Genomic DNA, 13770 nt, shown 5'->3' with positions numbered 1-13770 from the left:
CAATGGAACAGTCTTTATGCTTTACGTTGTTTTTTAGGTTTTTATTTATTTAACTAATCTCTAACTTAAGGTGGGGCTTGAACTCTCAACCCCGAGATCAAGAGTCGCATGCTCTTCCGACTAGGCCAGTGAGACGCCCCTATGCTTTGGATGCTTAACCATTTAGCCTGAGGGGCTGACACTGCGTCCACGAGCGTTCACAAGGTACTATTAACTGTGCATTCAGCCCTACGAACGTCACAAACACTGGTGCTCGCTGGGCCCCGGGCCCCTAGCACGCACGCGCGGCATAGAGCCGCCGCTACGCAGGCGCACTGCGGCCGCGCGCTGGGCAAAGCGGAGGGCTGGAGCCTGGCCGGCGGGTGCGCGCTCCCCGGCGCGGGGGAGGGAGGTGGGTGCCATGGAACAGCGGTTAGCCGAGTTCCGGGAGGCCAGGAAACGGGCCGGACTGACGGCCGAACCCAGCCAGAATTCTCAAACCTCAGGGAAGAAGGCGGAAGCAGCTGCGACTCCAAAGGCAGCTCCAGGCTGGCTAAAACGGTTCCTGGTGTGTAAACCGAGGCCCGCGAATATCCGGGCCCAGCCCAGCCTCGCTCAGGTGAGAGGAAGGCCTCGCCCCCCCCCTCGGGACCTGGCTTCAGGGACGCTGTCGTGGCCTCCCAGGAAACTCCGGCCGAGGCCACGCCCACGGCCCGCCCACCGCGTGGGGGCCGGCAGGCCACGCCCCCACCGAGGAGCGGTCCCCGCCCACCACGCGAAGGCGCGCGAGCCGCGTCCTCTCTTCCGGTTCCCACCTTCGCTGGCCTGGCGGGGCTTTTGGCGCCTCCCGGCGTCCTGAGCCCGGCGTCTCCGGCCACACGTGTCAGCACTGATCCGTGGCTTTGACATTTTTTTTCCAGCTCGCCACCCACGCAGATCCTGATTCCGGTCGGAAAGTGAGGGTTTAGGGCCCCGGAAGAAAACACCTCTGCCCTTGAGTTATTCAGAGAGAGTTGAGTTATTGTGATGCCCTGTAGCTTCCAGAAACTTACCTACAACCGCTTTCAGTTAAAGCCTTCCGCTAATGAAGGGTAAAAGGTCTAATTGAATACTGCCAAGAAGTGGCAGTAATGAAGACTTCCTTTGATTTCACACCTGGGACACTTGCAGCCAGTAGCCCAGAGAGCCTGTGCTAGCATTTGAATACAAACTTGCAAAAGTGTGGTCTGTGTAACTGCCCGAGGCCGCAGATGCTTGTGCACCTCTACTGAACTAAGGAAATTTATTCAAGTTCAATACTGAATGCGCATGTGAAAACATTATTTAGATTAGTATGATAGCCTTCCCACCCTTTTATTCTTTAGGATTCTCTTAATTTTCAGATGAACTTGGTTCACATCTTGTATTTTCATTTCGTTTTCACTCAGGAGTAGAGTGGCAAGGTGCCTCGAGTGTGAGATTAGATTATATATGTTGGAATACGGGACACAACATCCAGGGAAAATAGGTGCCTTGAGACAATTTTGTGACAAAGACTTCGTATCTCAAAAATGTAATAAGACCCAAAAAATTCCTTTTGAAAATGAAAATGTATTGGAGCAGAAGTGTACCTTGCTCCTCTTAAAATTATTTCTCTTAGTTCATTTATTATTGCACAACATCTGGTTTTAGGCAATTTTTTTAAACCAAGGAGAATTTATTATTCAGTTTTGATTAGATGCTATTCTCAATGACACAGTCCCATCAGACTTGCAGAAAGAGAGTGGCACAGGGTTCAAACAGTCCATTTCCTTGCATGCGGTTTGTCTCCCAATAACTTCATTGTTGACCAGAACTTGCTGAACACAATTGGTTAAGATTTTAGAATCTACTTCCCTTACCCTTTTTCCTCTCTGTAGTTAAAACACAATGTCTGGCCCACACAATGAGTTTTTGCCTGCATGTCTCATTTCCAAAGGAGTATGAGATCATTGAATTGGACCCGGAGAAGCTGAACGTGGAGAAAGTTAACATTATTAAAACCCAAAAGCTGATGTCCCAACAAAAGGATGACAGGATATGCTGGACCTCCAGTCAATTCTTATTAATTATTCTGTTTTTCATAAGGGACTCTGTCTTAAGCTCATTTTCATTGGCTCAGTTATCATTCCTGGGTTTGCTCTGGTGTGAAAATTATCATTAAATTGTTTTTTCTTTCTCCCAATTTGTAATCCATCTCTCTTAATCATTTTGGAGACACAGTGGCTTGTCAGAAAGTTCTCTAGCCTTCTATTTGTAATTGCTTTTTGGTTGTCATTGATAAGGAAGCATCCCTATCCTCCTTCCTCCAGTCTCGAATTTAGCTTGAAGAAAGCAGTCCTCAAGATCAAATATTTCTTTCTGTGACAAACTTGTATCACATTCAGACCAAAATGTTTGTGACTCTTTTCATTGCCGAAGAACCCCCTGTCCCCCTCCCCAGGCATACCCTGCAGCAGCCCCCAGGCACAGCCTAGCCCCAAGGTGTCCACACTCATCCTGTGACTCCTCCCCTCCAGCTGTTGGCTCAGGCTGACCCACTGCTCAGATGCTCTCCTTTGGAGTCACCTGGCTAAGCACAGCCTTTGCATCATTCCCTCAGACCCAGGAGTCCCCTTTTAATTTCTTCTCTTTCCTTGCTGTCATTCATTCATTCAGCAAAATTATATCCTGTGCCCACTCTGTTCCAGCTACTGTCCCTGTCCAGGAAACAGTGTGACAAAGGCAGATAAAGCCCTATTGTCACAGAACTTGCACTTGGGGCCACAGACAATAAACAAAAGAGCCAAATGATGAATGCTATGAAAGGGGGAAGAATAGGATGCTGTGATAGTGAGCTGGCGGTGAGGGGTGCAAAGTGCTACTTTAAATTGGGTGGGCAGGGAGGACCTGACTGAGGAGGTGGCCTTTCATAAGAAGGAGCCACTCTTCGAGAAACCCGGGACAAGGCCAAGAACAAGTTCACATTTTTTGTTGAGATTTGTAGGAGAAATCTCTCAAAAGGAATCATAGGTGCAAATGCCCTGAGTGGGAAGCAGCTTGGTATTTGAGAAATGGAAATACTTGCCCTAAACTATGCCTCTATGTGCTGTGATGACCACAGGCACTTCCACACACAACTTTTATAGCAGAAGCCACGCTGCTACTAAAGCAAATGCTAAAGGAGGTAGAGGAATTTCTATATCTCTCCTCTTGTTTGTTCCCTTTGCCAGTTGGTTTGACCCCTTTCCCCATCTCTTAGCTCTCTAACCCTTCCCTTTACCATTCCCCATAAAGGCCCCTAATTAAGTACAAAGGGCTTTGGAGGGGAACCATGCTGGGATCTGCACCAGTCTCCTCTCTGCCTATCACTCGCTGTGTGACTCTGAAGGGAGTTACTTAACATCTCAGTGTTTCCTCATCAGTAAATTGGGACTAACAGTGCCTGTCTCCTGATTACACATCGGGCATCTTGAAGATGCATTATAAATCTGGCCATAGCTTTATTCTTTTTATGTTCCCTCAATAATAAATCTGTTTCCAGTAAATCTCAAGGCATACACTTTCAAAATGTATTCAGCATCATTCAGTCCTTCATTTATTTCTGACTTCTGTGTCACCACCCCAGTTATGCCTGGCCCTTCTCTCTCACTGGGCCTCCTGCATGAGTTACTCACAATTTCCCTGCATTCAGCCTTATAGCCCATTCTCTACCTGGCAGCCAGGGTAGTCTTAAATATAAAGCAGATTATATTAGTACCCCGCTGAGACTTTCAGTGATTTCCCTGTTGTGCACGCTGGTCAAATCTGAAAGGGACATGTATTTACTTAACAAACATGGGTGTCGGGAGGGGGAGTAGCTGATGGCATGTTAGGGCTTTTCTAGTCTAACTGAAAGGTAATAATTAGAACGTTAACACTAGAAAAGAAGGTCGCAACAAAATAGAATTTATGAAGCAGTGTAAATCAGATGACCTATATTTTTTATCAAGACCAAATAATATTTGTGGTCCCTTTTTAAATTATCATGAGAGGAATGGGGGATATAATTGAAGAAATGACCTAAAAGTTATGCTGTGTGTTGAAAACCTACATGTGGGGTGCTCTGTTTGGCTCTGGAGACACTGAAAGGTAATGATAGTCCATTGGCCTCCTGGTAGCCATCTAGGGACACATGTGAACTGTATTAAAAGAAAAACACTTGGGGCGCCTGGGTGGCTCAACTTGGCTAAGGTCTGACTTGAGCTCAGATCACGAGCTCACGGTTCATGAGTTCAAGCCCTGCATTGGGCTCGGTGCTGGCAGTGTGGATCCTGCTTGGGATTCTCTCTCTCTCTGCCGCTCCCCCCCTCCTCTCAAAATAAATATAGAAACTTAAAAACATAACACTTAACCCACAAATATGTTGGTGCTCAGTGAGACAAAGGGGCAGTAATTCCTGTGCTCTGAGAGGCAGAGGGGAATCCGCCCCGATGGCTGTGCAGGTCAAGCATACACAGTTCACCAGTCCTGCTGGCCTGGAAGGAAGGCACGGGGCTAGGAATGGAGAGGAAGGGGGGCCTGTCCCACGATGCAGGTGGGCAGAGGCTTTGGGTAGTAAGCCCTGTTAAACTGGAGTAGAGCAGTGCATTGTGGATTGTATCGTAGTTAATTTTTTAGGTCATTGTTTTTCAGACTGTAAGTTGTGACCCATTAATGGGTGATGAAATCAATTTAGAGAATCTAGTCCTCTGTTAAAAATTAATTTAAAAAAATCGGGGCTCCTGGGTGGCTCAGTCGATTAAGCATCGACTTCAGCTCAGGTCATGGTCTCACAATTTGTGGGTTCACATCAGGCTCCGTGCTGACAGCTCAGAGTCTGGAGCCTGCTTCAGATTCTGTGTCTCCCTCTCTCTCTGCCCCTCCCCCACTCACACTCTGTCTCTGTCTCTACAAATAAACATTAAAAATTTTTTAAATTAATTTTAAAAAATGGAATAGAAGATGAGAATTTCATATGTGGTGAAGATATTTGTTGATTTGTGAAACTTTATGCTGGGTCACAGAAAAAAATGTATTTCTTATTATGGGTCATACCCAAAAAAGTTTGGAAAATACTGGACTAGAGATCAAGCCTCCCTAAAGCTATCTAAATATCTGTATCTCCCATTGGCACCCAACCCAGGGGCCTGTGTGCTGGCATTTCTATCTGTTGAATAAATGGAAGGCCTTGCTTGGATTCCAGCCCAAGAAGTTTAAATTCTAACCTGCAGGCAGTGAACTTCGTTGAAGGTTGTGAACAGGAGGCGGGGGCGTGTTTTAGGAAGTCTGGGTAGCAGCTATACAGAGGATGTGTAGAGTCCCAGGCGGGGGGCGTGAGGAGGCCAGTGAGAAGACACTGGTGCTGGGCACAGTGGTCCTGGGATGGAAAGGCTGTGGCTATAATGTGATTTATTTTTAATAAGTGAAAGGGATTTTTTGTTTCCTGTTTCATACAGTCCTCATTTTAGATTCATGCCACTCACAAAACTGTAGCTCATCTAATCAAGTCAATAAGCTTTGGTTCTGTGTGTGAAGCATTCGGGGTGGCAGCTGCATTCTCCCTTACTGGGGAGTGTCTGTATGGGGCACAGATTATCTCTTGTTAGCAGCAGGCTAATCTGAGGAAATGACTCCCATGAATGGGAATCCACCTGAATGCTATAAGGTTTTTATCAGGTCACAGCTCACTAAGTGCCGATCAGTTGTGATTCAGTAGGAATGGAGCACGTGAGCTCTTTGGAGATGATTGCTTTAGAGAGCAGGGCAAGAAAATAGGAATCAATGAGCCGGAAGCCTTCCCAGAGCAATGAGAGCTGTCTCTCCAGATTGGTTTGGATCCTGAGCCCCATTACTCTTTATTCTTACTTGTGTGTGTTTGTGTGTCCTAGGAAGTAGCTCCGCCTGGGAGCAGCACCTCACAGCCACCACGGGATCCAGCCAGTCCTCTGCCTCCGCCGCAGGACCAGTCTTTCCTGATCAACATCACCTTCTTGAAGGTTCTTCTCTGGTTGGTCTTGCTGGGATTGTTTGTGGAACTGGAATTTGGCCTGGCCTATTTTGTCCTGTCCTTGTTCTACTGGATGTATGTCGGGACACGAGGCCCTGGAGAGAGGAAAGAGGGAGAGAAGAGCGCCTACTCAGTGTTCAACCCAGGCTGTGAAGCCATCCAGGGCACCCTGACTGCAGAGCAGTTGGAACGCGAGTTACAGTTGAGACCCTTCGAGGGGAGGTAGGGCCCTGACCTGTTGTCTTGCGGCCAGCCTCCCACCTGGTCCTCTTAGCCCTTGGATGTGGCCTTGTGGGTTTGATTTCAGGTGCCCCGGACTAAGGACAGCTTGCAGGTTACTTCTGTGGCTGTGAACTTCTACAGTCTTTCCCAGATCTTCTGCTGCAGTTTTATCTTTGAACTTCTCTTTGGTTTCGGTGAAATGCCTTGAATGACCCTCAATGTGGTTATGATACACTTTATAAAAAGTATGTACTCAAAAAAGAGAGCTGTTTGTCTCATTATTTGAGAGAGGTGGTTTTAAAGCAGTAGAAAGGGATTGCAGGGATAACTCTAAAACACCCAGCTGTTTGAAGGAATGATGTGTTCATAAGTGTTCTCTTTAGGTCTTCTCATATATGCTATAAGGCATTTTCCCCCCTGAAAAGTTTGTTGCAAGTTTTTGTTTTTTGGGTTTTTTGTTGTTGATAATGTTTGTTTTTTCATTGTTTTTTTTCCTTTTCTGCTTTAAACCGTGCTTTTTTTTCAGTCATTAATGGTATTGAAAAATAAAATAGATTTAAAACATCTGCTTTTCACAGCTAGCTTCCCATTGCTATCACCATCTTCCACCCTCAGTTACTCTGCTCCCACTTAATGAAGGAACATAGAGAAGACAGAGTCCTAAGTGACAGGGGTGGGGAGGTGGATTGGTAGATCTGGGAAGTGATTATTCATGATGAATTTAGTAAGAAAAAAAAATCCCTGAGTGTGTTCAAATGAGGCCTGTGGACGTGGCCCGAGACTTACTGGCCGTGCGAGCGGTCCCCTTCTTTGCCTGTGGGCCTCTGGTGAGAAATTATATAAATAGGGGTAACCAGACATGATTTCAGTCATCTTTCCTCTTCCAGTACAAAGGTAGTGTTTAGGTTCTTTAAAATTGGGCAAAACAAACCAGTAAATACTTTTTTTTAACGGATCATACTGATGGGTAAGAGGAGTCTAGTTTTAAAGCAATAGTTTTTTCTAAAACTTAAAATTCTAAGAAATTAATGATTTCTCAGTAGGATTTCAACTTCAGAATCAGTTATTAATTCTTATATTCTGACAGTAGCTTTAATATTTTTTAGATATTCTTAAATAATGGATGCTTATTGCTGAATTCTTTTTTTTTTTTTCCATTTTGGCCTGATTTGATTACTATCACCAAACCTCAGCTCAATTTAAATTTAACATTTACTCATTGAGTGCCAGCACACTGGTAGGCACATGAGATATGATAATGGAAAAAGCAGACATATTCCCATTGCTCTGAGCTGGGAGTGGGGTTGGCAGACAAAATAAAACAAGCAGTAGAAATTAATGGAGTGAGATGGGGTGCCTGTCTGGCTCAGTCAGAAGAGCGTGCAGCTCTTAACCTCAGGGTTATGAGTTCAAGCCCCACATTGGGCAAAGAGATTACTTAAACTAAATAAATAATTTTAAAAAATAATAGAATGAGATAAGTTTCAGTTTTAGGAGGAGTACAGAGGGGATGTTCTCATGAATCACATTTTGTAGCCAACCCCTGTGGGTTCCAGCCATGGCGGAAAATTCTGCTCTGTGGCGCATTTCTCTCCAGCCCTTTGGCTGACTGGGAGTCTGACTCCCTGAGGAGCCTCACTTGAGCAGAAGTTCCCTTTAGCTCACAAAGAAGTACTTGCATTATTTTAATTTTAAAAAATTATTATTTTTTTGGAGAAATAGCATGAATGGGGGAGGGGCAGAGAGAGAGAGAGAGGGAGATACAGAATCTGAAGCAGGTTCCAGGCTCTATGCTGTCAGCACAGAGCCTGACACGGGCCTCAAACTCACAGACCAAACTGTGAGATCATGACCTGAGCGGAAGTCGAACACTTAACTGACTGAGCCACCCAGGCGCCCCACAAAGAAGTAATTTCTTCTGTCCCTTCTGTCTCAGCTGGGTCTCCAGAAAGTGTGGGAAACAGCTGAAGGTTTGAGCATATTTTAGATACATGAGTTTGTTTCCTGATTTATTTTCTTCAGGCTTTCTTCATTTCCCTTGTTATTTTACTTGGGCTTTGACATTTCATAAAAGCCAAATACAAGGAAGAAATATCCCTGATCAGAGACTCACTACAATGCCTCGCTCAATAAGCATTGTTCTAGGAAAGGATTCTCATTTAACAGATGGGTAATCTAGGGATGCCTGGGTGGCTCAGTTGGCTAAGCATCCAACTTCGGCTCAGGTCATGAACTCACAGATCATGAGTTTGAAGTACCATGTCGGGCTCTGTGCTGACAGCTCAGAGCCTGGAGCCTGCCTTTCTCTCTCTGTTGCTCCCCTGCTTGTACTCTGTCTCTCTCTTTCAAAACTAAATAAGGATTAAAAACAAATTTTTTTTAATGTGTAATTCAAAGTTTTACTTAAAACAAGGCACCTGTAACTCCAAATCGGGAACATATGATCCAATTAGCAATCACAGCAAAGTGGAGACTCCGTTTCAGCATAGTCAAGAGACTCAGCTTCGGAGTGGACCCCACTAGCATTCTCTAAAACTGTAGCTGTTTGTAATGAGGTGGAGCTTGATAGCCTCGAGCCCATCTCTCATGGGACTTTCTGTGCACGATCTGTCACCTCCCCTTGCTCACCTCTTGCCAAAGGTTGCATGTAATGACAGCATTAACTTCTAGGAAAAGTGGGGTGTGAGCCAATTAAATGCATGGCAGGGGAGAGAGGAAAGGACAGTATGTATTTGCTGTTCTTATCAGACCATTAAGCTTTAGGTACAGTCTTGATTTCCTGAATTTAGAAAGGCCTATTGATCTCAGAATTTCCACTCAGGGCCTGACCATTAGCTCAGCAAGTAACTTCCATTAAAGGCTGCTCTGTCACTAGGGAACTTGAGATCCCAGAGATGCATTCAGTCCCTATGATTGCTGTGTGCACTGTGCACAGGTGAGGTCATTTCTGTCCGAATCTTACAAGTAAATTGGTTTTTGCTTCTATTCACATTGTCCCATCTTGTCTATTCACAGAGATTGATCAATGAGCCTCTACTACATCGTAGGGCTGGAATGGACCCCAAAATGCCATCAAATGCATCCCCCTTGCCTCGGGCAAGGGCCGCATTTATTCCTGATCAGTTTTTTTTTCTGGTAACTCCTAAAGAAGAAGAATCTGGGCACAGGATTTAGGCACTTCTTAGGAAATTCTCTACTGAACTTGAGCCACCCCTAATGCCGCCCTGGGTTATTTCTTACCTAATCTCAGGGGACATGGGTGTCCTCTAGACCGGTGAACTGTTGACTCTGTCCTTGCTCAGTTTTCTCGGTTCTTCAGGCTAAATCATCTGCGTTGTACCTCTGGGACAATCACTTTCAAGCTGGCCCTGACACACCCTGAGGGTTCCAGGTCAGGGCAGAGGTGACTGTCGCAGTTGGTGGGTGCAATGACTTTTCTCAGAATCTCTGGAGTTTCACCAGTGATGAGCTAGGCATATGTATTTTGTGCTATTAAAATTGTCCTTTGAGTCTAGGAGGTCTTTGGCATTTGCCTTTTGATTGATCTCTTCATTAAAGCTCATGAGCTCTGTGCTAAAATCAAAAGAATAAAAAATAAAGGAAGTTACACAATTAACAGAACTAATGCGTCTCATCTGGGCAGAAGAAAGTGAGATTTTGTGTATTTTGTTGCCTGTCACTCCCACTGTTAACTGATACTTGTATTTAGACTTGGCACTGCTCGGGAACCCTAAGTGAACTTCAGCAGTCACTACCCTAAGAGCCTGGATACCTGGTGGGCTGGGATGCCATGGAGCATCTTGCCACCAGGGGGTAGCATAGAGCTGCTGCTATACATCCTGGTCCCTTCTCCCCACACTTATGTAAGGTGGGAAACCCACCAGGATGTTTATCTGAACCATTTGTGCTGCTTTTTCAGATGTTCTTTTCACTGTAAGATTCACAAAGGAAAGGGTTCATCAGAGGTCCTGGGAAAAGCACAGAAAGCTACCAGAAGTGATTTATACTGATATTTTAAAATAAAACGACCTCCCTCCAGACTTAGCAGGCAGTATTGCACGTGAAGGGGTTAGCACTGTGCTCCGAGATCTGTGTGGAGAGGGGGGTACTAGAAACTTACACAGCTGGGAGAGAAACTTGATCCTTAAGTCAAAAGAAGTAAAATTTAAACGTATGCTTTGGGTTTCATCACATAATTTTATTTTGCCACATTGGAGCATTGGGCTAAAGATTTGGATCTCTCGAAAGGCTGAGAGAGAAGGTGCACAGAGAGCCACTTATCAGGCATATAACATCATGTAGATATTTATAAAGGTCTAGGTAGTATGTGTGTTGGGGGAGGAGTCATCAGAAGGAGCGATCACTTTTAAATCTAAATTCTGTACTGTGTAGGATTGTCACCTTTATATGAAAAATGCTAAATTGCACTAACAAGTCATGTTATAAATGTTTTGAGAAGTGAAGACCGTGGAACGCTGGCATTAGAATCTCTTGTAGTGATATTAAAAGGCTGATTCCAGGGCTCTGCCTGACCCACCAAGAGTTTCTAGGACTAGGACCCTGAGAATCTGCATTTTAACAGTCTCCTTGGAGCAATCTCCACTAAAGATGAAGAGCCACTGATAGAAATCACAAATGTTAAAATAGGAAGAAAACTTAGGGCATATTAGATCCAAGCAAAGAAAGATGGGTGTGTATTTTTAAAAGGGGCAACAAGGTTTGCCATTTTTGAAACTGCTCATTTGGAACACACAGAGCAAAGCACATGCATATCTTTAAAACACAGGAACTTGCTCCAAAGACCATAAGGTAATTAAAGATGTGTTATTTTTGAAGTTTTCTTTAGAAACAACTACAGTAAAGCCTTGAGTTGTGAATAACTTGTCTGGTGAGTGTTCCACAAGATGAGCGAACATTTCTAATAAATTCTAACTTGATAGACGAGCGATGTCTTGCAATACCAGTAGTACGGGATGCGAATGTCACATGATCACAGCTGAGCCAATGGTTCTTCTCTCTCTCTCTCTCTCTCTCTCTCTTATTCTCTCACTGCAGAATTGTAGGTGATCATCTCCCATCGTTGGATGTTCAGTCTTAGGCCGTGGTGATTGGCAGAAATCAGTCATTTTTCAAAACATTGGAAGGTGCCCATAATTGGCACTAGTGTATTTTTTTTTTTTTTGGTCACTTCAAAGCATCTATGGACAGCCCTTTGCTTTTCCATACAAGAGCAAGCTTAGGAATACTTTGCTTCATTCCAGGTACTGGATAGGTTCCTTGTTACAGCTGCACAAAAAAAAAAAAGATTCCATTGAGCCAGTAAATAGCCATAATTCTGTTATAGTCAAAGTCATCCTGCACAATAATTGTTCTTTCTCTTGTCTTTCTCACACCAGTTATGAAGGTTTACAAAGGTAAGTGCAGGTTAATTGTCTTTATAGTTGTATTTTCTTTATCCTTTTGTATTGTATTACAGTATTGTAATACTTTTTATATGGATATTTATGGGTTGTAGAACGAATCATCTGAGTTTCCATTATTTCTAATGGGGAAATTTGCTTTGATAAGCAATTGCTTTGGATTACAAGCATGTTTCTGGAACGAATTATACTCACAGACCAAGGTTTTACTATATTACAAAAAGCACAAGCTTATTTTAAAACATTTTGGACCTATAGAAAAGAATCTTTTATTTTTGTACTTATATGCATATATTTCAGAATTCAAGAGGCATAGAAGATACATATCGGTATGGTCTCCTTCCCCCATGTCTTGCTTGTTCTCTGTCCAGACTACAAATGATAGCACATTATACACCCTACTCTTTTTTAGGGTTTGGGCTTTGTTTACTTGCACTTAATGTTTTAGTAAGAGAATGACATCCAATTTCCATTTTTAAGAGATCCTGTGGGCTATCCTGTAGAGAGTAGATTCTCTATGTCCCTTATTTGTCCATTCTCCCACCCATCCACCCCCCCATCTATTCATTTATGGAGTGTCTAACTAACCTTTGTGTTCCCGTTGGTGAAAATGTTTACATATTTTTTATTCCACTATCAAGATTTTTTAAACAGATATTATAGCAAAATTACTGGCTAGTAAGGTGTATTTGTACATTCTATTTTCTTATGTTAAGGTGGAAGATTTGAATTGGAGGAACCAATAATATTAATGAGGATGATAATTAAAAGCTAAATCAGAATATTCTAAAATTACAAATATTTTAGAAAAGGAACCAGATAAAATCTGTAACCATTTATTTCCAAAACAGATATATTTTTGCATTCATCAATTTAACAGCATTTTACTAAATACACTTTTTTTAACTGAATTCATTCTTCCATCAACAAAAGAATTATAATCCATAAATGTGAGCACATGAGACGTAACAATAGTAGATTGTAGTAGCCAGCACCTGCGTTTTTAACTTCTATGAATATATCATATGTCTTTCTATCTATCTATCTATCTATCTATCTATCTATCTATCTATCTATCTATCTATGTATCTATGTATCTATGTATCTGCCAGTATTTATCCATTTATGAGTCTGTCTACCAGTCGGTCTGGTAGGTTTGGGTCATTTCTTACGAAAAGAATCAAAAGCCTAACGTAGTATCTACTGTGGATGTTGATGGAGCAACTAGCTTCTTCCAGGCCAGGGGCTTGGCTCTGATGATCAGTTGTTACATTGATAATGCAGACAAGGTCCCTTTTCGCAAGGAGCTCACAGTCAAATGGAAGCAGCAGTGTGGTAAGTGCTGCGAGTGTGTGCCCGACGGAGGGCCAGAGCAGAGAAGAAGGAGTGTCGTCAGAACACTCAGGGGTCAGGAAGGGCCTCCTGAAGGTGATATTGTTTTCAGTTTGAAGGAGCATCCTGCCCTCCCCAAAAAAACAGGCAGGGGCAAAGCAATTTTTCAGTCACAGGAAACCACCTGGGAAAAAGGTGATAATCAGGAGGGAGAATTACTTGCTTGGGGAAAAGTGATGCATTCTGAGGACGTGTATTATTTTTTCCAACTGGTTGTTAACGTATATATAAGCTATTGATTTTCGTGTTTTAATTTTATAATAGCTCTTGTCCTTTACTGATTTTCTTACTAATTATAATGGTGTTTCCCTCAATTTTCCTGGATTTCCTACCTAGACCATTATTTTCTTTTTCAGGAATACAAAATTTAACTCCTCTTTGTCCAGTTTTTAGACCTCTTGTTTTTTCCTCTTTGTTTCATAGCATTGGCTAGAACATCCAGAGAAATGTTAAATCAGAATGATAGTCAATGATGTCTTTGTCTTGTTCTTGACCTTAATGAACATGCTTTAGTATTTTCCCATTAAGCATGATGCTGGCTCTGGGGTAAGTGGAGAGATAATTATTCATCTGTATTTATGTCATTAGGTTTTCTCTTCTTCTTAAATCAAGAATGGATGTCGCATTTCACAAAATCTCTTTCAGTATAGTGGAGATTATGTGGCTTTTCTCTTTGACCAATTAACATAATTAGTTATATATTTACACATATTAAACCATCTTTTTATTCCT

The 13770-nt window shown here is 43.0% G+C and overlaps 1 protein-coding gene across 2 annotated transcripts; it reads left to right on the top strand.

Moving 5' to 3' along the window:
- Nucleotides 1-268: 268 nt before the first annotated feature.
- SAYSD1 (SAYSVFN motif domain containing 1) lies at nt 269-6489 on the top strand. Of its 2 annotated transcripts, XM_029944287.1 has the most exons (3): nt 269-598; nt 900-935; nt 1937-2174. In XM_029944287.1, exons 1-3 carry the CDS (start codon nt 401-403, stop codon nt 2159-2161), a joined length of 459 nt encoding a protein of 152 aa, XP_029800147.1. In that variant the 5' UTR covers nt 269-400; the 3' UTR covers nt 2162-2174. The 2 variants fall into 2 exon arrangements, with proteins under 2 accessions (XP_029800147.1, XP_029800146.1); XM_029944286.1 differs by lacking the exons at nt 900-935; nt 1937-2174 and adding an exon at nt 5886-6489 and having other exon boundaries at nt 294-598.
- The last annotated feature ends 7281 nt before the right edge of the window (nt 6490-13770 follow it).

Source organism: Suricata suricatta, chromosome 7, assembly GCF_006229205.1.
Source record: "Suricata suricatta isolate VVHF042 chromosome 7, meerkat_22Aug2017_6uvM2_HiC, whole genome shotgun sequence".
Lineage (NCBI taxonomy): Eukaryota > Metazoa > Chordata > Mammalia > Carnivora > Herpestidae > Suricata > Suricata suricatta.
The sequence above is the reverse complement of the archived record's forward strand: the minus strand, read 5'-3'. Positions and strand labels throughout refer to the sequence as shown.